Consider the following 24,895-nt stretch of genomic DNA (forward strand, 5'->3'; position numbering starts at 1 on the left):
CTGCGAAGCGCAGTCTCCCGGCTCGGCGGCCGGGGCTCGGCGGCTCGTGGACCCGCTCGGGCGCCAGCCCGCGGCCCGGCGGCGGGCTTGTGGCGGGGCGAAGGAAGGGGGGCCGCGGCGGGTGCCCGCCCGGGCGGGGCGGGGCGGGGCCGGACGGGACGGGGCCCGGCGCGTCCCGCCCCGTGGGGGCGAGCGGCGGGCGGGGGCAGCGCGGTCGCTGCCGCCGGGGCGCAGCTGCCCGCCCGCCGCCGGGCGCTGTGTGCGCGCACGGGCCGCGCTCCTGCCTGCCCGCGCCCACGCACACACAGACACGCACACACGCGGACACGCACACACAGACAGACAGAGACACGCACACACACACACGCCCGGCCGCCGTGCGCTGCGCATCCCGCGCCGCCGCTGCTGCCTGCCCGCCCCGCCGGGACGCGCTACTCGCGCTCTCCCGTGTTTCTCCGCGGGCGCCCAGGTGGCTGCGCCCCACGGCACTCCCCGCTCGGCCCGGCACGACTCGGCACGGCCCTGCGTGTCTTCCCAGCCGGCGTCCCGCGGGCGCGGAGCCGATGGCGCTGGGAGGAAGGATGCGCCTGAGCCGCGTCTGCTGCGTGTTCTACCAGCTGTGCGTGCTGTCAAGCGGGCTCGGCGCAGGTAAGTGCGCGCCTTTCGCGGGACGGGCCGAGCCCGGGGCGGCCTCCGCGCCCCGCCGGCTGCCGGTGGCGGTACCTGGCCATTGTTAACCGCGCCCGCCCCCCGTAAGCGGTGGGTGATCAGATAATGCGCGCCTTGGCTGTGAGAGTGCACTGCGCAGCGCTACTCTGTACGAGACCCGATGCTTCCACAAGCAGCCCTGTCATCTCTCCTGGCTGTGCTGTTCCTAGTGTGCGATTAATGTGTAAATAAAACTGTTTCCTGTCTCAGGCTAGTGGAGGTTGTGTGTACTCAGATCTTTGTAAACATAATGCTGGCATGCTGGACTTTGGTTGTATTGTGATGTAGAGTGTTTGGGATATGCAGACACCAGACGTTAGTGATTCTAATTCAGTTTCATTGTAAGAATGATCATCATACAGCATGTGCATGCAACTGCTACTTGTATGTGCAGCCATGGTGCGTGTGTGTGTATATTTGGCTGAACTTCAGGAGGCATAATGGGTCTTGTACATCATGCTGAGAAGAAGGTTGAAATTTTCAAATTTGTTCAGGTTTTCCCCAGCATTTTTTTTTAAGCTGTATGAAAAAGTTGTTGGTTTGTCTAAATGATGAAGGGTTTATGCAACTTTCCTTGCATAGAGGTGGTGATCAAAAGGAAGGACATCCCTGATACTGGTGCAAACACAACTCTGCCCAGCTTGGGGTCCAGCTTTCTCTGTGTTCTGCAGAACCTTGGTGTGTTCCAGATGCATCAACAGAACAGACCCATCTAGCAGCTAGTCCCCCTGCTGTGTGTAAGGACAAGATGAAAGGAACAAATGAACCCCACTGTATTTTGTGTGCCTTGCTCGTTGGTCTAGGAGTCAGAAGGACTATCTTGTGGTGGGCAAAGGGGAAGCAGTTTTTAGCAGGCACTGAATGCTATTTGGTGCTGCACTCATTTAAAGCATCTGCCGCATTTCCCACAGGTCTCCATGCTTCAGAAGAGACTGAGGAGTGGGAGATTGTCTTCCCTGCACTGTGGAGCCCAGGCCAGCAGGAGCCAACGGGTGGCAGTGGTGGTGGTGGGGGTTGCAACGTTGACCCCAGTAGTGGGAACCGAAGCAGCACTTTCAGTGCCCCAGTCACACCTAGCCCGGTGGCTGGCAGCTCCAGAGAGGTGCGTTCAGTCTCCTCCTCAGTGGATGGGCAGGCACAGGCTGTAGGGGAGGCAGCAGACGAAGAGGACCCTGAGGATGAGTATGAGTCTCAAGAGTTTTACCACTGGTCCCCGCTGCCCCAGGGGTCTGGTGCTGCCTCTCAGTTGCCAACACCACCATCCCCCCCACCACCACCTCCAGCAGAGGATGGAGATGAAGTGCTGCTGAGGATCCCAGCTTTTGCTCGGGAACTATACCTGCTGCTCAAGAGGGACAGCCGCTTCCTGGCTCCTGGCTTTGCTGTGGAAGAGCGGCTTGGGGGTGAGGGCAAAAGTCCACCCAGTGCTGCACAGTCACAGCCTGAGAGAGCTTGTTACTACAGTGGTGCTGTCCTCCGCTATCCAGGCTCCTTCGCCTCCTTCAGCACCTGTGGTGGACTGGTAAGATGACCTTGCATGCACCTGGCCTAGCACCCAGGTCTCCATCCAAGTCCCTGCTTCATCTCCTGCTTTTCATCCCCATTCCTTTCCTAAGGTCTTCTTTCTTTTTTGGTAGCATCTTTGGTCCTACCTCTGTACCTAACCTAATTTTTAAACAATTTTCTTATTCATACTATTCTCCTAACATTACTCAAATCCTGATTCTGCCTTTAGCCTGTACAATGGTGATATTATTTATCCTGTTTCCAGATACATACCTTTCTGGTTGTGGATCTCCACTTCTTACACCATCCTTTCTTAAACTTTTCTCATCTCCATCCGTAATTTTATCTTGCCTTCAATGTGTTCTGTAATTATATACCTCCATGCTCTCTCTCCTTTATTTTTTCTGTCTCATCATCTCTCCTGCAGTCCATCTGTAATCCATTATTCTTCATTCTCATCCTGTATTCTGAAGTTATTTCCCTCATTTGAATTATCTTCCTTCTGCAGCTCAGTTTTCAAACTGTTCTGATTTTTTTATTTCTAGTAGTATTTTACCAATGTCTCCTTTCTCCTTTTTATTATTCCTTTGCTTTCACCTCTTTGGCCTTGCAATGAATGAATATGTTCTCAGCAGAAACCTTAATACGGTCAGACCTTCTCAATTGTTATTACTTCTGTGCTTCTCTTATTTAGAACAAGCTCCCTCTGGTATTATTTCTGTTTTATCAATCATGATTTTTGCTAGATAAAGAGCAGAATTGGGTACACTGACAACAGCAGTGATGATCCAAAGAGCTACAATCCTAAGGTACTTGCAGGTGGATGGGAAGTGCAGAAAGGAAAAAAGTTTACCTGTGATGGTATAGAATAGATTTTAGGATCTTAAAAACCCAGTTATTGCTACTCTTATTCTCATTTGCGGCCTTTATGCAGCATAATAAATGCACATTCCTGCAGCATTTAACAGAATTTAGAATAGAAAGAGTAATGATGCTGGAAAGGGTTATTATACTCCACAATCCTGGGGTTTGGGTGTAAATCACCATAACTGCATGATAGATTTTTCCTTGTATTTCTTTCTGAATTTGAACATCTAACTTGCTCCATTGCTGATTCATGAAGATACACCTTTTTATTTGTATGGTCATGAAGAGAAACCAGGTAAAATGTGGAAATTTTGACTGCTTATTCATTTGCCTTATTTAAAAATCAACACAAACTGAAAATGGTGGATTGACACCAAATAAAATATTTGCCTGCACTCCTGCAGAGTGAAACTGCCAAGTATCACACAACTCTAAGTGGTTGGAATGTAATTATTGATGTTTTTTCATATTTTCTGAAGCAAGGTAGTAGAATTAATTGTGGAGAAAAATATTGAAATTCAATTGATGGTGCTTTGAAAACAATTGGGTAAAAGAGTTTTGTGTTCATGAAAAGCATTTGACGTCTGTGCTCCTTATTTTGAGAGTTTTACTTCTTTCTACATTGTGTTTGGGTAAAATTAGGTGAGAAAATCTTTGTAAAGAAATTGGTGGAGATAATTGCCACCTTTTTATTGTGTCTACTCAAAAGCCATGTACATCATTGCATTTTGTAAAACCTCTGATTTATTATATCAATTGATCCACTCTTTGGATAGATCCCAGATTTTAGAGAGCGCCATTAGTAATTTTTGATTCTGTTAGACTTTACTACTAGTACCAGCTTACTCCAAAGCCTTTGGCCATCTAAGTGTGCATGTGCCCACATCGTGTTTTCCATCTAGAAAACTGCAGCTGAAACATAAAGTGTTCTGTGTATCTCAAATAAAATTGTCAACTGTTTTTGATGCTGACTAGTGTTGTCATGATCCTCAACTGCACTGTTCTGTTTGTGGTGAAATAGTTAAGCAACTGTTCTTCCTGAGAGTGTTGCTGTGTCAGGCATAGTTAAAAAAAATTTCACAGTGCTATTATGTCAAAGTTGTCATAACAAATCCTATGCTATTTGTCATTCTTTATTCAGTCATTGCTTGGGCTCTATTACATATGTAAGTTGCTGAGTTTCCAAGAGTATTGAAAAAACATCCTAACATGAGTTGGATATTCCACCATGTTTCATCTAGGCCTGAATTTGAAAATAGAGCCAAGCCATATTTCAAACTGCATTTTCTTTTTTTAACATGTAAAATAACATTGAAACTTGTCCCCAAAAATACTTTATTGTAGTTACCAGAATTAGAATTTATTTTTTTATTTTAAATATAAAGACATTTCAGAGAAAATATGAATGTCTTAGATACGCTCCCATTTCAAAGCCTTGCAGAGCTTGGGTTAGGTCTAGTAAGCTGTGTACACTATGGAAAGTCAAATGTGGACTGACATGCAGCTTAGATTACACCATTCTGCTCTTCAGAAATAGCCTTTTAGTGAGTCTTTTTACTGACCAAAGAAATTAGCTGTAGTCTGACAGACAAGAGTGATTATGCCATGCAGGAGAAAGGGTGAAGGAGTGTAGTGGTTTGGCTATCATATGCAGAGAAAGGTCATACCTGACAATAGAGATATATGGCTGTTGCTGTAGGACTAGTTTTGTCAAAAGATACTGCATCTTCAATAAATTAAAGAGAGGCCTTAGGTGAAATTGTTGTACCATCCACATAGGATGCTGGTATCAATTCCAGTTTCTCAAGGCACAGAGACCTCACGTGCCAGTGATATTCAGGAAACAGGGGAAGAAAAAGGTCTGTGTAGTAATCCACTTATGTACACAGAAAGAAGAACATTGCTGCAGATGTTAATGACCTTTCCCTCTGAAGCTGAAATTTAGATGCTTTTTGAATATTTCACTGGTTGCATTTGTGTAAAGCATCAAATGCAACCAGTGAAATATTCAAAAAGCATACAGGGCGACATTAATGCTTCCCCATATTATTTCACAGTTCTTGAGAGCTTCAATAGTGTTTTTTTTCTTAAGCTGCTCATCAAGAACCAATATGGAGTGGTAATAATAAAAGGGCTCCTAATACATCATGAAAGTCATGCCAAAATACAAGTGAGAAATGAAAGCTGTATTCATAGATAATTACTAACCAAATCCTGACTGCAAGCATTCAGAAGTGTCTCCATTCAGCCGTTTAATCTTGACAATAACTCAGTGGTTATTTTCTAATGAATCTAAAGATTGGAGATACGCATGGACTATCTAGAAACTTTATCATGGTGACCGTGGTGTGATCCCAGAGCTCACATGATCAGTGGTGACAGTCCCCTCCAGCTCCTTGGTAAAACACTTCTGAATGCTTACATCTCTTTGAAGCTCACTGGGATTTACTCTGAGTACATTTTGGGATTCTTCACTGGTGGTCTGGGAAGATGACTAAGGAGAGGTTTCCAGGGATTCTCCCATCTGCATGCTGACTGCCTACTTCTTGTTCATGGCTAGCCAACTAATAGGATGTAAACAGTCCTGCTGATGCCACTGAGACTGTTCTTCTGAAAGCAATGAATTGAAGACCGGGCCCATTAATTATTTAAATGGTTGTTTCTTCTGTTTGTTTGTTTGTGTTCTGACATAATATTTGAAATAAGAAAAAATTGTGTCAAAGGTTATTGGACAGTTTTATTTGTGGCTGAAAATACATGCATATATATATATATATATATATATGTATGTATATGGTAAATTTATACCGTATAGCACGCGGGAGGAGAAATTTACTATGGACTTAGAATTAAGAAGTCAGACTGCTGGTTCTTTATCTACTGCTGGAATGAAAGTTGAAGTAGTCTCACTGCTTTTACCACAGAGTGCTGTAAATGTGGCAAATATATGCTTTATCCCCTATTAATTTCATTTCAAAAAGAGAGGCATGACTACAATTTTTTCTCAGTATTTAATTCCTTTGGTAGTTCTCTGTGGCTGTATACTGACAGGCAGGGGTTTCCCCAATGTTTCTTCTTCTTTTCACTGAAGCAGTCTGCAATAAATAGAGAACAGCTATTTCTGTTTAGGCTGAGAAAGGATCTGAATGGCTTTTTATTTCTAAAAGCAGTGGAGCCTGTTTAGACTTTCAGGAAGTGCAAACAGGAGCAAATGTAGACACAGAGAATGGACAGAACAATGCAGCTGCTTGCTGCTGTGCTGCTGCTGTTCATCTCAGCTTCTTGCAGGCTGTCTCTGGAGCTCTGCCTAAGAAGGCAACATTGACATTTGGGTTAATTTACTCGAGAGAAGTTTTGAAGTTCATGTGATTTTCACTGGATTATAAGAAAGAGAATCAGGCAATAGCATATTTATAGTTCTGATGAATCTGTGTAAAATACAATTTGCAATTTAAAGTAATGTGCATTTTCACAGTGACTTGAGTTGGAACAAGTCTTAGCATATCTCCAGTCCAGGGAAGAGATCTCTACAGAAATGTGTGGTGCTGTTATTAGGCCTCATTGCCAGTGAGGTTTTTAAATGTTGGTTATTGCAGGTTTTTAAATGTTCGATAGTTTATAGACAAGTACTTCACTCAAACAGCCCTATCCAAAGCAATTCTGCCAGCATGATCAAAAGAATGGCTGACAGTTGTTCTGTGCCATGCAGAAATGTGCAAGTATCATTGGAGGACAGCATTTCAATGAATATTTCTAATTGTAATGTCCTACTTTTGCAACAAAACAAGTAAATAAGGATGTGAAAAATGTATGTGCCTTTGCTGACCAATGGAAGAGTTGTGTAGTGCTTCAGTAAGAGTTGAAAAAAACCTGAAGCAGCTCTACAGAAATGCATGGCTTTTTTTTACTTCTGACACAAAGTTTGTGAAGATTAGTTTTGAAGATTAGTGTTAATAATTACTAATAATTGAATGACACATGATGGATTAAAAATATTTAGACTTCTTAGGATATTCTAATTTCCCATGTCCCTTACATTCAGGACACTAGAGCTTCTAGAAAACTGGAATTATTATTTTGTACCTCTCCACTGAAGACAGTCTAACTTTGTAGCTTGTCTCAGAACAAGCAGAATAAAATTGGAATGAACAATAGTAATAAAATCCATTAAGAAGTTTATGTTTTCCTACAATTCTGCACACAATCACTTTTGGGGATAGGATTCAGCCGAAAAAAAAGCTGAATATGTGTTTTGACATCTTTCTTCCTAGACAGGGATTTTAACCATAATGTTTCAACACTTTTACATGGGAAAAATCCCGGTGAATTTATTGTTACACTTCCTTGTGATTCCTGCAATGAGAATAGTGCCTGATATGGCAAGTATACTTGAATTTTTGGACAGTTCAAACAGTTTTGGAAAGCTGTACCGACCTTCTTCCTTTTGGTTGCACAGCTTTCAGTGGCAGTGCAATATTTAACCTGCTGGAACTCCTTTCCTGGCATAGGATCTGATGGGTTGAGGATGGATAGGCTGTTTTCATGTGGTGTGAGTAATGGGTCTGTTTGCTGTGTGGTGGACATGCAAGCTTAAGTCTTGCTTTTGTGAGTATCCCTGCTTTTGTCTTCCTCTGGGAGCAGGTGGTCAGAACAACTCATACGTTTGGGCTTCATACCTTGCCCTGGGAAGCTGTGCTATTACACGGTGTGAGCTCCCCCTGTAAGGCTCTGAGACCTAAATAGACTTCTTGCTTCGATCAGGCTGGAATGCAACTACCCCATTACACATCCTGAATCATACAGTACCCACTGGCAAGCTGAAATGGGTTAAGTACCCAGCCCTTTGTCAACCAAATGTAGTGCCCCTTCCTCCCCACCTCAGTGACCCTTGCAGTTACACATCCGTATTGAGTAACTTTCACACCAGATGCTCTCCAAAAGAAATTTGAGACAATTACAGCTTCTCTTGTGCTGGTGGTAAGCATTAGAAAACAGAGATCACCAACAATTTTTCATAAAAGGGTAAAGAAAAGAGAATGTTAGCAGTCTTTTTGGTCCATATGATACATACATGCTGAAGTTTGACATTGCAGAAGGAGGATTATAAAATTCAATAGGATTATCCTACAGGCTGCCAGGATGAAATTAAGTACAAACTCCCTCCTTTTCACCCAGCTTCCTGGGATCCTTAAATGAAGGGAGAACAAATAGAAGCAGTCTGCCTACTGTTTCATTATGAGTTTGTTAGAGAAAGGAAACTTTACTGAGAAGGACAGAAGTAAATATGTGAATGAGGGTACTCCATGAGTATCCCATACTGAGAATTCACAACTTCAACAAGATTTGCTTTGTTGACTTTAAAATGTGCCTTGTTTGTGTTTTAAACATGCTTAAGTGGGTAATATAAAATTTGTGATCAGTGTAAATTGGTGAGCAAGGTAGGGCATGACTGGTAACATTAGAACTGAAAGCAGCTTTGCTCTATTATGAAAGTGTATTGAGTCTTTTTTCCCCTCAGAACAAAAAAAACCAAAACAAACATCCCTGGGAAAATAAAGCGTTGGACAAAAAATTAGTGCTTTCTACCTCTGCATAAGGTTGGAGAACCAATGAGGTGCCATAGTGCTCCTAGATGAATGAAGTCTTTCAGTTTCTGTGTTGAAACTCATCTGGGTTTTTCCTCCTGGATTTACATGACAGTGGAAGGTGTGAAAGCTGAGGGCAGCCAGCACTCTAGGAAGTCTGGTTTCCAACAGGACAAAACAAGTTGTTTTCGTGAGGTTACTACAGCATGGTTAGGCAGATGCACATCTGCCTCATTTTTGCCTCCAGCTAAAATTTAGCTCTGTGTTTCTAATCTCTCTATTTAAATCTCTTTATTAAAATATCACCTTGAAAATCTAATGAAGCAGAGCTCAGCACACAGTAGAAAAGCCTAAGAAAAGTAAAATGGAATAAGTGATTGTGGCCAGTTAAAATAACTAGCATATATGCACAAGAAAAACACTAATATTAACACTATTACCAAACTTGCTGAACTGGAACTTAATTGCAAACAGAACTATTAAATCTAGATTGTGGGGGGGAGGGTTGTTTTGTTTTCTTTCTTTCTTTCTTACTTTCTTGCTTTCTTCTTTCTTTCTTCTGGAGATGGTATCCCTTTAAAATTTTATTACTGTCATTAAGTGCCATAAACCAACAAAGATCTGCTTAAAGATAAAGGAATAAGCCCTCTTTGTTTCTGTTTTTCCTCCTGGGTTCTGCTGCTGCAGTCTTTGGCTGTTCTTCTTTATCTTTCTGGATGAAACATCTTTTGGTTAGATTTTTGTTTTGTGTATCTGAGACTTCATCCTAAATCATAAGAAGGATAAGTCTTCTAAACATTGGAACAGTATTGTTAATGTAAAGCTGAAAAATTCAGAAAATCAGGTTTGACTTAGGTCAAGACTACCTTTGAACTGTAACAATCTCTGTTTCCTTTAATATTAAACACTGTCACATGGTATGTGAGATTTTGGGCCACCATGCCTCAGACCATGTGGTAATGACTCCTTTCTTCTAAGAGCTCTCCTACAATGATGCAGGTGCTCTATGATGCAGGTGCTCTATCCTTAGACAGGTTTGATTTGTGATTCCAATCCTGCTTATAAGAGCCTGCTTTCTTCCTAAAGTGCCTGGTTTCAGTACAAATGCTTCCTTTGCAGTATATTTCTAAGGGATAATTAGAAATTAGAAATACGCTATCTCGAGAGTGGCTTCATTTAAAGAAAAAAAAATAGATTGCTGTGCATCACCTGAGATCTCTACCTATTGTAATGAACGTATAAAATTATCAAGGTTATTTTTCAAGATAGAGAAATGAGATGGTAAATCAGGAAATCTGGGTGATTCCATTAATTAAATTAGTAAATTAATGATATTTTGGCCTCCTAATTTGATGTTAACTGCTTTAAAAAAAAAAAAAAATGCAGAGCACTGAGTGTCTTCCAGCTACAAATGGTAACATTAGTGAAACCAACATTTTTTTCAGAACATGTATCCCTGGCTTATATATCTCATGTATCTGCCAATTGTTTCTTCACTAGCAAATGAACCAGGATTTTTAAAAGAACCAAATGTTCTCCATGTTGCAACCCTTGTAATATTGTGTTAAAAGGACTGTTCTTTGTCTTTCTTTTCAAAATGTTTTCTTGCAGAAGTGGAGATTATTTTGATTGTTAATGTTGGATGTGACAGGGGAAAAAAGAGCAGCATCTATGATCTCCATGCTAAATGAGATAAAAATAGGGGGAGCTGGGAAATAAGGAAAAAAAAAACCAAGAGAAAGCATTAGGTGTTCAAGCTGTGGGATTGATTCAAGGTGAGAATATTCAGGAGGAGTCTGTGAAAACCGGTGGTCATGTAGAAGTAGTATTCAAATGGTGAACATATCTCTTTGCTATGTGATGAGGAGAACTACCTCAATAGAAAGGAGTGAGACAAAGCGATTTGGACTTGTGGCAGAATGAGGTATTTGCAGATGTTTTTCTGTGGAGTGTGTGCCTTCCCTTGGTTTACTCAGATCTCTCAGGTGATTTCAGGGATATCGCAGGAGGGCTGGTTGGTTTGTCCTTGCAGACAAGTTGTGGAAATAGGGTGAAATAAACCAAGCATGAACATCTGTCGTATATTGCAGATCCAGACAGTAGTTGGTCAAATTTTTATAAACCAATAGCCCAAAACATCTTTATTAGTTTTAAGATCAGATGTGCATCTGCAGTGCATTAGCAATTCAGTTAGCCTTTTGTTGTTAACATGTCATTGCCTGGACAATCTTGTCTTCTTGGTTTTTTTTTTATTGCTTCTCATATGCCATCATAAATGAGCAATAAGTATTATTTGGAAGTGAAAGAATGAAGAATATTTCTAGTGTTAATTTTAGAAGAATTGATTTAGAATGAGAAATCAATCTCCTAACATTAGCTGCTAATAATACATACATGTAAGTGAATAGAGGTAAAAATTTTTTGGAAGCCTGTGCTGTTGAATGTTTTTCTTGGGTCTACCAGCACTTCAGTCAGAATTATTTTCTGAATGAGTTTTGCATCCAAAAATGTAGAAATGTGCCCAAAAGTGACTTGTGAAGTGATTTAGTTTCTGTGTGATTATCTTCCAACAATTGCATATGCTTGTTTTATGATCTCAGCTGTGCTACCTTAAGTTCTCATTAGATGTCAGAAGTTTAACTGGGTCAAGTCAGGGCAAGCTTATTTAGATAGCAGCAAGTTAAGGAAAATACAGATATTTCTGCACATGATGTTAATTCATCTGGGGACAACTTTTCATGCTTCAGTGCAAAGTAGATGTCCTGCTCTAGCCCTCTGGGCTTCAGGGGATGCTGGGTGGAAGAAGTGCCCAAGCGATAGCTATAGCCATTATAGTTATGCCATCTTTTATATAAAATGTTAAACTATGCTTCAGATGTGCTTACAATTTGGAGTGCTCTTTTTTTTCTCTTTTTTAATTTTTCTTCTTTTTTGCTTGTTTGTTTTTGGTTTTGGGTTTTGGGTTTGTTTGTTTGTTGTTGGTTGGTTGGTTGGTTTGTTGTTTTTTGTTTTTGTTTTTGTTTTTGTTTTTGTTTTGTCTGATTTGCCTGGCATTTGGATTATAACCCTAACTCAGATGAAGCTCTGATTCAAGGCATGTATGAAGTACTTTGGTTTTCTTCTGGAACTGGATACAGGAGATAAAAGGGACATCATGAGGGACTCATATTGTCTTAATATTTAATTGTGGTCTTACTTAATTTTCTTTTGAAAAATGCTCTTGAACATGAAGCTGTCTGTATGTGTTTCTGTTGTAAGCTGTGTGTGAAACTCTTCTGTTTTGAAACCTGAAAATTGACGGTCTTGAAAGTTAGGAGACAGGAAGTTGCTTAGGTGATTTTGTGTCTAAATAAGAGATTACCAGTCTCTTTTGTCTCTTTGTGCCCTCTATGGACCTCACCTCAAATATTTATTTAGAAATACATGAGGGTAGTGAAGGAGTTTAAAGTGGAAGAGGATTTATAGAGTAAAATGGATACAATTGGGCATATAAAAGCTTTGTTTTCCAGTTTCTGACTGATAGTCCTAGCATGTTTCCCTTTTTCTGCCTGATTATTTGTTTCTTCTGTGGTAACCTATCTAAGGATGCATAATAATAATAACAGCACATTTCCTGGATGTCTCTTTAGGTTGGATTGTTTCGTGGTTTTTTTGTTTTTTTTTTTTTTTTCTCTGTTTCTTTTTTTCCTTTCCATCTAAATCATTTACATAGGAAATAATAGAAGGACATAATTCCTTTCCTTTGTATTTCATGTAGGATAATAAATCCTTTGCTTGTTTCATATAAGCAACTTTGTTTGGAAGTGACTAGTCAGACTGATGGTACTTGGTTCAAGATGCTAATGTCAAAACTCCATTCTGAGCACCATTTGTGTTCTTACACACATAAAATCAAACCCTTTAGCTTAAAAGAAAAACCTTAATCCAAATTTATATTTCTTCTTTTAGTTTACATAATAATTCTTGAAGAATAATTAGATACTGTACCTTCTGTCCTAAGGGTAGCAGAGCTTTAGTTTCTTAGTGCAAGAGAAGGTAAATTGATTTTTTTTTCCCCCTCAAAAAAGGGAGTGTAGGGTCTAGGTTTAGAAGTTAAAAGCAAAAAACCTGCATAGATTAGGAAAAAAAAAAGAATTTCAATTAGAAGTCATAGAAGAATATCACTTCTGTGTATTTTCAACTTTTTAAAACCATGTTTTGGGAGTCTTGTTTATTTCTCTTAAAGCTGTCTGGTTTGGATTAATGTAATTCTAGGCAGAGATATAAAAACCCTATGCATAACTTTATTTTATAGAAGGACTAACTTTATTTGTTGAATTGTAGTTCTATACCTATAAATATATTTTATTTTCCTTGAATTACTGTTTTCCACAGTTAGTAATTTTGGCAAATTGCAGATTTGAGTGAAACTGAGTTTCATGGAGTGTTGCCTTGAATTAAATAATGTTTCATAATAGGAATAATAGGAGCAGTTCAGCCTCTCTGTCAGAAAAAAAACAGGATAATGGAGTCGTGGATGGATATTTCAGTGAGGATTAGCAGAGATTCAATTTCTCTATGGACAGTCATGGGTGGGTTTTGGAACTGGGCCACATCCTTCTGTGGCTACCATGAAAGCACATGGGTTTGAACAATGGTAGCTCATTGTTGTGCGCTATTTAAGTGTTTTACATGGATGAATCAATTTAAACTTGGATCTCTTGTGTTGGTCATCTTGGTACTAGTCTAGGTGTTTTATCTAATGCAGATTAGAGTTGTTGGTATTTCCTGTTTAACCTCCTGCATGGGACTAGGTGTAGAATGCTTAGTGCTCATCCTTTGTGTATTATTATATTTTTCCTCCATAAAATACAATTTCAGATTCTAATGGGATAAAATCCAGGCTTGCTCTAAAGAAATGGATTTAATGCTGTTTCATTAGCTAAAGGTACAGCACTTTGATTCATACTCCATTGGCATGGTTTTTAGTCTTGCCACAAGAATTGCTGAAGTTACTCATATTACACCAAAATGTTCTAAAGGAACATCTTTATGAGCACTGAGTCTTTAATTGCAAGGATTTTTTCCTTAGGTGATATGTTTCCATAGGTGTTGCTTTTTTCATAACTAGTCATGACTGTTTAGCTGTGCAAACAGTCTTTCTTGGACAGTATTAATAACTATTCAAACGTTGTTGTGGAATAAGTGATCCTAAATATCACTAAACCAGCTCATTGTAAAGAGTTTTTAGTTTAAGTTTTATGGAATAAATTTTTTTAAATCCTGACTCACTTTATAGAAGCTCGTGTATTTATTCTGGAAAGGAGTTATGGCTGGGTTTCTGAGTTTTATTTTTTTAACAGTGAGTGAGTGGTTGTGTTCCATTTTATATAGCATATACTTGGTGAACAAAACCAAATGATTGTTAACATCATGCCTTAGTTAGGACAACATGATAGACACAATTTACAGGTTAGGTGGCTGTTTTAAAAATGGATTTTTATGTTAGTTCCTCTTTGAATTCTGCAAGTAAAGGGCTGTGTCAGGCTTGTTCAAATATAATGGTACTTTGCTTTTCATTTTGATTGTAGTTTATTTTATTGGCCTGTATTAGTCATCTGTGGTTGGTTGAACATAATGCCCCAGCATACTTCCTGAAGCAAAATAAAGTAAGGCTTTTCAGAACATTTCAGGCAACAGATCGGAAGCATTTTTATTCATTTGTCAGTTGGTACATGCACCAACAATGGAGCTGAAGTCATGCAACCACATAAAATATATATTTAATACAGGATTGTACAGGGGGCAAAATGAGTATCTTTGTCCATAGTATGCAAACATTTAATTTTTTTTCCTTTAGGTTTAGCAGCCTTGGTAGCTGGTTAATGCTTCCTTTTGTGATGGTGGTTAGTTTTTTTTATTCATGTGGAAACTGTGCTTGAACCACAGTCAGCCCTGATCATTGTGTTTTTAATGAACCAAACTGAAGACATGGCCCTTTTATTACTTCCAGCTTCTTGGAACATATGCCTACATGAAAATGAGAACTGAGAAAAATGAAAAACTAATTCTTTAGCCCGCATAAGGACAGATCAAAATTTGAAACCTGAAAACCAAGATGCTGGGAGACCACTGAAAGAAATTAAAAAAAAAAAAAAAAAAAAAAAAAAATTCTGTCCATAGATCAGCATTTAGAGCTGTGAGTATAGAAATTTTCTATGTTCTTTTAATAGAGCTTTAATTATTTCTGAGTCAGTAATAGTGATTTTTTAATGCAAGTGAAGAGGAATAAGGTGGCCAATTTTTTATTTTTGCATAGACATTGCCTTCTAGTCGTCTTCTCTTTAGTAACTCTAGCTCCATACATGAAATATTATTTTTAAATGAATTAATTTTGTAGCATAAAGCTATGGCAATAGGTTTTGCTACGTAGCATAAATTCAGAATCTTAATTATGTAAAATAACTTTGTATTTATTATTGAAACACTACCATTGATCTAAATCAGTATGAAATCAGATCTAGTGTTTAGATAGCTTGGATGGAGTACTGTATCTTGCTTTATTAAGCATATATTGCCCAGGGCTGGTTGAGAGTTATCATCGTGGCCAGAACAACAGCCTCATTTGTCTTGCCTTTTAACATTCTATAATTGAGAAAGTCTCTTCTGATCTGATTGAAGCCTAGAAAAGAGCTTGAAAGGGACTTTTTGCAAGGTCTTGGGGTGCTAGGATAAGGGAAATGCCTTAAAAACTGAATAAATGTATAGATTAGAAATTATGACTAAATTCTTTCCTCAGAAGGTGCTGAAACAGGTTGCCCAGAGAAGTTGTGGATGCCCCATACCTGGCAATGTTCATGGCCAGTTGGGATGGGCTTTGAGCAACCTGGTCTAGTGCAAGGTTTCACTGCCCATGACGTGGGGATTGGAATGAGATGATCTTTAAGGTCCTTTCCAACCCAAACCATCCTATGATTTTAGTAATTCATCTTATGTTAGTGAACTAACAGTTAACCTTTGAGGCTTTCTATCCCTTCCTGTAGTTTCTGTTTCTTCTGTAATAGAAAACAAAACTATGTGAGAGAGAGGAAGAATTCCAAGATCTAGTTAGTTTTAGATCTAGTTAGTTCAACCTCCTGAGATAAAGGGTAGAAGCTACTGAGTGAAGGGAGAAATGATCAGAAAGAAACCATTAACTTACAACATTACATATTGTTGTCTTTTGTGACAAAGTCATGGTTGCCATAAAATCTGCATTGTTTTAGGAATCTAAGGATGAAAGTATTGAATTTATTTTCTTAAGGATTACAGCGTGCCTTGTGTGCAAGTATGGATATTCTGAATGTTAAATAGCTGCGCTGTTATGAAGTCTGCCTTGCCAATATCTGTCTCCTTTCTTAATAGTATTAGTCAATCATTCTATAGTTGCCTGTAGCAAATGAATGAAATAGATTTTCAATTTAAGTTAGTTTAAAAATCAAGGATATTTTCAGTATCTCATTAATCCTATGTGTCTTGAAAACAGTTTTTAAATTGACTGTCACATATACTCAATTTCATTTAAACGATACCTTGTAGCACTTGGATCAAAAAATGCTAATTTGGTTTTAAAATTGTTGTGTGTGCTCTTCTTTCTAATTAAGTTACCTGTGCTGGGAGTGGTAGGCTTTCTGTACCTCATAAACTTACAGAGTGCTGCATAAGAAAAAAAGAATAAGAACATGCTTGTGTTAAGTCTGCACTTCCTAGTTTGTAGATGCTAAATATAAATCTTCAGGTATTAATAATTTTGGATTTATGATTTTAAAGGTATAATTGTGGAATATTTTCTTGAGTGGACATGAAACTGTTTAGGAGAAGGAAAATGGAAGTTCATGTATGGCAAACTCAAATTTCCAGACCATGTCTGTATTCTGTAGTCTCTCTCCCCTTTCCTTATTCCTTCTTTTTGAAAGGCTGTAGAGCCTAAACATCTGATAGATGGGCAGATGTAAAGCTGGCTGTGATGATAAAGATGTATGGCTGTGTATTGAGAATCTTGATATCTGCAACTTAGTGAAAAAATATATTTATTTACACAGTAATTTTAGCTGTGCAATATGGTAACAGGAAAAATGCATTTAGAGTGCTTCTGTCAAATGTTTTTCAAATATTTTTGCATATTACCATGTAACTGCAGTTCTTTGTTTTGTAGATGTTGCAATTGAAAAGTAGGCTTTAAATGGTGATTTATGTAAAATTTTTTAAATATAGCCACTAGTTCTGAATGTCTCAGATTTTCAGTATTCAACATATACATGTATAGTGCCCAAACTGAATGCTAGTTAAGAATACATGAGTATCTTGGCAAAATTTAGATTGCAAGTCAATGACAGAACAAGATGAGAATTCAAAACTTATAGCAAAGACAGAATGAAACTAAATAATAGAATTGGACTAGAATTTACAGATCAGGGCAACTGATAAACAATGGAGTAAAACATCACAGACAAGCATGATTCTATGTTTTATACCTACTGCCCTCAAGGACCACCAGGACCATTTTAGAAAACCTTCTGACCATCCATCCATCTATGTAATGTGAAGTCCGTACTAGTGCCAGATGTGGATCTGTCCCAGGGACTGGAGCTCAGCTTGACATTCATACTAGATGAATTTCATGATGTTCCTTCTGATAACTCTCCATAAATGCATTCTTATACTTTTTTTTTTTTTTTGGTGGCACTAAAATGAGGTTACGTGACTTATTGGTATCTCCATGAGACTCACATTTCTGTCATTCTATGGCTTTAATGAAGATACTGGGATTCTTGCTCACTTTTGCTGTTTTCTGTGCTTTTACCTGGCTCATAGATGACATTCTTTGTCTGGTCATACCTATTCAAGCCCCAAAATTTTAAATTTTCTGGAGGTTACTGTTACATATCATGTATGTGCCTATCATGCATAACAGTATTGTATTCCTGTGACACCTTGTGATAAAGTTATTTGCAGCTAGATGCAGATGGTTTGGTTGCCATTCGTTTTTTTAGAAAAGTAGGCTACACAACACTAATGGTTCATTTAGCTTTAGGAGTTTGTGTTTCATATTTTCTGTTCTGGGTATTTGAAAATAGAACTTAGAATTGCTTAGGGGAAGTAGTTTTCAATGAAGTGTTTGTAAAGATACTTCAGTTACCTCAAACTGGAAAAGGTTAGTCTTGTATCTAAGGAGAGAAAGAACAGCACACTCAAATACAATTCATGGGACATTCTGTGTAGGGTAGTAATTGTTTATAAGGTTTCTGTAGTTGTTCCAAGACGAGTCATCATAAGAACTATAAGGTTTCACTCAACATCAGTGTCTATTTATCTTCATTTAGTTTTGTGAAATTCGAGTTATGGTGCCTTAGTGATTTTGAAAATTTTTCTGTATGCTTAAACTATTCTGTGCCTTCTCATTGCAAGATTCTAAAGAGTTTGAGGTGAATTCTGTTTTAAAACATTGAGGCCATTCGAGTGTTTTTACACAACTAATTTGACTGAAACAAACTACAGCTAAACTGCACTTCAAGATAACTGCTGCCAAAATAATAGTGTACAGTGGAGTTCATTTACAATGTGCTATTGAAGCAATAAATCTGTGAAAACAGCAACATATGTTTAGTTCCAGTAAACTTCTTAAAATTTGCCGGTTTTTTTCTGTTACGGAAAACCTGTGAAAGCATACATGATGTTGTAGTGAACTTGTGGGCACATTTCTTAGGTGAAACAATTTTCACAACTGTATCATGTTACTTGCCTTATCCCTTAGGTGAAGTAAGTAGCTCCAAAAAATAACAGATAAAACTAGGCAGAGCTAGAAAATTGAGATGCAAAAAGAGTTTTTTATAGAAACTGAATGTCAGTAACCATAACCATAAATAATAAGTTGGAAATTGGAAAGTGTAGTAATTGTGTTACCTGTAGTCATCCTTTTATATTTTTGTCCGCTGTTCTGTGCTTTCCCACTTCTTAAAGACTTCATTCTTCATGTGAAGTTGTCTGGCTTTCAGTGGAAGATGTACCTTTGGTATAACTTCCTATGATTGCTGTGAAGTGCAACTCTCACAAATTTAACTGGCAGAGTGAGAGAAAGAGTTCCAGTAAATTTTGCTTGGTTTTCATTGTCACTTTTCTTCATATTAATGTGGAGAGATGTTTTCAATGATGAAGTATTTTCAAAGGAAGTAAACGCCTCTATGGCTGAAAGGGTTGGTCCCTTTGAGATGTAGTCATGAAAAACCTAGTTTGGATGCTTTATATGATCCGGAGGTAAGGTCAGTAACAATCCCTGGGGACTTGGCTCTCCTTTAGTGGCACATTGAGGGCAGGGAGGCACAGGAGAATTAAACAGACCAAAGGCTGTAGCCAGGCCAAAGGTAAGTTGCTTCTATTTGTGACCTACTAGCTTTATACATTTATAGATTTACTTTGTAGCCTAGTGAATTAGCTGACAGTGACAGGAGGAAAAAAGATGTATTTGCTGATCACGGGATCGTTATGAGGCATCAAGCGTGTGAAATTGGTGGAGGAGGTTAAGTGAAGATATAGAAACTTTATTCTCATTTCACAAATTTGAAGTGTAATGATAGCTGAAATGTTGTTGCAGTTGAGTTGCCGTTGTGTTTGCTAATGTGCAGAGAGAAAAATTAATTTGTCATTACAAGGATAATTGCATAATCAGAATATTCCAAGTTGGAAAGGACCCACAAGGATCAAGTTCAACTCTTAAGTGAATGACCTATACAGGGATTGAACCCACAAACCTTGATGCTGTTAGCACCTGGCTCTAACCAGCTGAGTTAATCTCAGAGTTACGGTAAGCCTCTTTCATCAAGCAATAGTCAAAGGCAGGTGTATTTGTCATCACACACTAGAAACTGCAATACACTATGATTACCTTTTATAAAAACTTCAGAGTGAGTATCAAGGGACCTTGGAAAGCCGGCCTGGAGAGCTGGCCCAGAAGAAAAGCAGTCGACCCTGGATCAGATGGATCTGAAATAACAGCCATGAATCAATAAAGTTGTAATATTGGAAAGATTTCCAAATGTTAAAAGATAAAAATATGAAACATTTCAAATAAGTATAGTGAAATAATAGAGCAGCAGTTGTATTGAAACTATTTCATTTAACAGTAGCAGTAAGGACATGTGAAAACAAATGTAGTCTGACAAAGAAATTGTGTTGTAAAAATTAGTGAAGATAATCTCTATTTTACAAAATCTCAAATGCATAGGAGGCTGGACTTGATGTGTGGACCTAAGACATTAAAATACAGAGGTAATTTGCATTGTGTCTTATTCATTATTTTCCCAGTACTACAGGACCGAAGCAGTGACAATTAAGGTTGTATAATGAGAAGAATGAAATAATGCATGAAGCATATGACGTAAAAGGAAAATTTGTTTTGACTTAGCATGTTGAATTCAGCTGAGTTTGTTTCAATAGTCAAGTGAAATCTGTAAGCAAAGCTGCAACTCATGAATGATGTATAAATTTGATTTTCCGGCTAGAATAAGATTAAATGGCTTTTTATGACTTTGAGGGAAAGATGAAATTCCATTGTGCTAGGTAAGTTGCTAGAGGAATTAGCCAATTGTTCTCTGAGCTGGTGCTTCCCTCAAGACAGTGTCCTTTGTTCTGAATAATGGGCATGGGCTGTGGTAATACTGGATGTTATAATCAGAATTGTAGCACCCAGATGACTGGTAGCAAGTAGTCTTTTCTGCTGGGTTTTTATTCTTTTCATAGGTCTTTCAGTCTTTTTCATGTGTTGGGATATGCCTTCCTTTGTTACAGATGTTTCTTAAGTTCAGGTGATTTTGATCTTTGAAGCCACAGATTAGTCAGCCAGAAAGTGGGCAAGAGCTTCCTGGGCAGGGGAATGGAGCCCATAATTTCAGCATTTTATGATTGGTTGCCCATTCTACTAAATTCTTCTGATGGTCAAAAGGCAAATATGCAGTAAGTTCAGTAGACTGTGCTGACATTTCTGAAAATAGTGGTACAAACTGAACCAGCGAACTTTGTGACAGTGTAAGTTCCAGGAGTCTACAGTCTCCAGGAGGCTGGCAGTTGTAACAAGAAGAACAGAGAGAAGCTGGCATGTAGAAGTAGTGGTCACTTGAACCTGATGACCAGCTTGTTGCATTGCACAGATAGTTCTGGCGCTTGGAGGGACTCCTGTCTGGTTCATGAGTTTCACTCATGATAGCAGTGACTGAATATCTGACTTTAAAACACCACCAGGCATTTAGGAAGCACATTTGTGCTTTTACTAAAAAAGACACTTTAAATAATTAGAGCATTTAGATTGATAAATTTCATCTATTTTGTTTGCAGTTACATTTTGTGTGTATCATAGAATCAATTAAGTTGGAAAAGATTTTTGAGATCAAGTCCAGTCTGTGGCTTAGTGTTGTGAATACCTGTTTAATTGTTAGTAGCATAGGGAGTGCTGCGAAGTAACAAAATAAATATTTTCCTGCATCTTTGTGCAACATCAGGTTGTTTTGAAAAAAGTACCCATTGTCTTAAACATGAGAGCAGCATCCTCTCGTATAGAGAATGATTTTCTTAAGAATGCAGAGCAGTGTGTATCTTAAACCAGACTGTATAGGAGTATGGAGGATTTGGAAGGATTTAAAAGCCATGCAAAAATTGTTTCCACAGACCTAAAATTTGGGGGCTAGTACCTGAATACATGCTTTGAACTCAGTGATCTCTGCATAACAGTCCAAACGTTTTTTCCTCTATCAGGGCTATAAGTTATAGCATGTGCATGTTTGTGTACTTCAGTAAGGCACAGCCCTATGATTAAAAAAGATCCCAGAAAGGATTGGATCGATCACTATGTCAGCAGCTGAAACCCAGTCAACAGTGATAATACTGGCTCTTCCCTCTGTGATGTCTCCTAACTCCAGGCAGCAGAGTGGAGTGAGCAGACAGGTAGAGAAAACCTCCAGGAAAAGGGCAGTGTATATGATATGTGTGGCTGTGAAACACAGTTAATTTAAGGCAGAAGTTGCCGGCCCTTATGTTTCCTGAGCCTTGAGCAATGGAGGTTCCTATAGATGGAAAGTGGTAGTGTGTTTGAATAACAGCTTTTACAAAGTTCTTATGCTGTTGCTTATACACATTTTGAAAAGTTATTTGAGCTTGCTTCATTATTTGCATTAGTAAGAGCTGGAGACTTTTTGTTGATTTAAGCTCATGTCAGATTCTGATAGAATTGTTAGAATCAAGACACTAAATTAAATCTGGATTGTTAAAATCATGGAGAAAAACCTTCTGAGTGGGATACTGATATACAAATAAAAGATTTTGCCTGTTTTCTCAGAAATTAATGCTCAGTTTTGGGTCATTTAACAAATAGCACAAAACCTGTCATGAAATTATGTTTCAAAACAAGTAAATAATGAACTTATGATTTTTTTGTATGGTACAGTGAAGGGAACCTGTCATTTTTATACTGGAAATGGGACATTAATATTGTGGTGCTGATGGATGCAATGTGTACTAAGTAACACATACATTTTCTGCATCTGACAGGAGCTCATTTTTCCCACTGATATTTGTCTTGGGCAGTATGTTGGGAGCAGGAAGAAGTAGAGTCTCATACAGCCCATCCTTGCTCGCTGTGTGCATTTGCCTCACAAGGCAGTGGAGAGTTGGCTGCAGCAGGGAGAGACTGTAACATGCTGACCACCCCTGCTGTTCCCTGCCTGACCTGTGCCACTCAAGGTGCTGGGGAAAGGGGCTGTTTTCATTTGTCTTGGCTTCCTGCTATCCATATTTGGCAAAAAGTTAATTTTCTGAAAGCAAAGTTTTATTTGCCTGTCAGCTGAAGTTTGTCCTATACTTAAGGTCTCTGTTTACTTCATAAATAAATAAAGTACAGAAAAAGTACTGAGTTCATTGATAGTTTCAAAATTTGAGGATTTTTTTACCAAGTGAGATTTCGCTGGGCTTAAAATCTACTGAGATATGTGTGCTACATTTAAGGGTTTTTTTGGAGTGGTTTGTTTTTTTTTTTTCCTTTTTTTTTATGTAAGAAACTTGATAAAGGGGGGGAAAGAATGACATGCTGTTTTACCTTTACATGAAATATGTCCAGCATCCTGGTAGGCTTTTCAATTGCAGCTGTGAGCAGTAGTATTTTTTTCACATGAAAGTGGTGGAAGATATGTCAGTCAGAGCTCACAGTTCTATCCCAGATGGATATTAGGGTTTTGCTTTTCCATCTTTTTAATCTTTTTTTTGCTGTGCATTTTCATAACATGGAAGTTTTGCCATTTGAACTGTTTAAAGGCTATAATTGGCCCTGGCATTCAATATCTGAAAATGTAATGAAACTGAAATGCTTTAATGCATGCTTTGACTTCTCTGCTTTCAGTGTTTATTTCATTAAAAGATCTTCTTAACTCCATTTGTAATGATTATGAAAATATAAGAACATGGTTGACAAAGCTACAGTTTCACCTACCAGTTTCTACCTGTGAAATTATCCAGGAGTTGGAGAAATAATGTTTTTTTTTTTTTTCCCCAAAAGCAGTCAAAATGGCATCAAAGATTATTTGGTTATCCATATTTGTCTGAGAATCATCCATTTGCGTATCTGTAACTTTACATGACTGTTCAGTTCTTTAACTTCTGACTCAGGAAACAGGCAATAAATTTTGGAATTCTCTACCAATGAATTAAACTTCAGTTTCTGCAAGGAGCTGGAAGAAAACATTAAATGTTAGTCCTCGCACAACTTTTCAGAATGTCTGATGAATGGTGGCAGTCTGAAGAGCATCATCTTAAAGCCCTGGTTTCATTTTGCAACAAAGAGAATGGAGATGGAAGAAATGTGACAAATGTTCTGTGATTGACTCATGGGGGACTAAGGCCTTTCTTTTTTGTTGCTGTACAGGGGATACTTGCTGCACCAATAGTGGGCTGCTATTCCTGTTCTTTATTTAGTTTATCAACGTCTTTCGTATACTAAATAATTCTTTAAAAAAGTAAAATAATCTATGACAAGTGAAATTCAGTATTTGACATAAAAATAAAATGAAAATTGATTTATGCATTTTACTAGTATTTGAGAACAACACTTTTAAATAAATTAATTTCACATAATTTGAAGTTTATATAAGACAAGTTAATTGTTATGGAAAAGTAGCATTTTTAAAGATACTCTTTTCAAGAAGAGTTATCTTGTAGGTGTGCAGAAAGTTCTTAGCAATATGTAGGTAGCTAATCTTCTAGTATGTGACATTTAAAGCTTCTGCTGAACTGAACCTAAAAAGTAAGTGAAAACAGGAAAAGGAACAGCCAAATCCTCAGATACAGTTGTGTTTGTGTGCAGTGTTAATGATGACCTTTTGACATCTGTTCAACATTCCTTAGATAATGTAACTGAAAAATTAATGTGTGTATTCACATTTATTTCATGTGATTGCAGAAAGATTGTTGGATTTTTTCTTTCTGAGATGTTATGTTTGAAATTGTTTTTCATACCGCTCAAAATTTTTGATCTTGTTTTTTTCCTTGGGTCAGAATATTTTTGGATGGTTTATTCATCTGTCAGACAGGATATCCAATGTGATAATGGCACCTACCTGATTCCAGGAGAAACAAATCTGCTTTCTATTTCTCCGCATTGATGCTACATAAAAATATACAGAAGAGCTTTTTGCTTCTCTTAGCCAGATGTATCACATTGTTTTGTTTCTGTAGCAAAACAGTATAATACATTTTTTAAGTTTAGAGAATGAGGAAATTAACTGTCAGTCTTGCTGATGTGGGGGGAAAAACCCTGCAAACCTTGCTGTCTCCAGCTTTACTCTTGAGAGGAATTTTTGTGTATTGGCAGCTTAACAGTTTGTGCTGAATTTTATTTGTGTAGTATTTATATAAATATGTTTTATAACATTTTTTTCACCTTTGGCTATGCCCTTGTAATATTAGATGTGCATCTGATGTGTTAACTTTCCATGTATGTTTGTGTGTATAAATATGTTGGGACAAGGGAAAGAGTTAACCAACTAAATGGCTGTATTAAAATATTTTTCTGGTGTAACTGCTGGAAACCAAGAAGGGATTTCTGCCTTTTAAAAATAGTTTTGGGTTCTTTTAGTTTGAAAAAGAGTAAAAACTGTGCCACAAGATTTCTTTTCCATCCTCACACTTGTTCAGGATGTATTCATATGCCTTACATTGTTCCTGTTATTTCATTA

The 24,895-nt window shown here is 38.2% G+C and overlaps 1 protein-coding gene across 2 annotated transcripts in view; it reads left to right on the forward strand.

Moving 5' to 3' along the window:
- Window positions 1-232: 232 nt before the first annotated feature.
- Window positions 233-24,895, forward strand: part of ADAMTS19 (ADAM metallopeptidase with thrombospondin type 1 motif 19) — a 130,590-nt gene continuing 105,927 nt past the window's right edge. For both annotated transcript variants that reach the window (XM_059874150.1, XM_059874151.1), the window contains exons 1-2: window positions 233-648; window positions 1,620-2,230. In XM_059874150.1, the coding sequence (XP_059730133.1) occupies window positions 564-648; window positions 1,620-2,230 (696 nt within the window). In that variant the 5' untranslated portion in view covers window positions 233-563. The remainder of the gene's footprint in view (window positions 649-1,619; window positions 2,231-24,895) is intronic.

The sequence above is a fragment of the Haemorhous mexicanus genome, chromosome Z, assembly GCF_027477595.1.
Source record: "Haemorhous mexicanus isolate bHaeMex1 chromosome Z, bHaeMex1.pri, whole genome shotgun sequence".
NCBI classification, from domain to species: Eukaryota; Metazoa; Chordata; class Aves; order Passeriformes; family Fringillidae; genus Haemorhous; species Haemorhous mexicanus.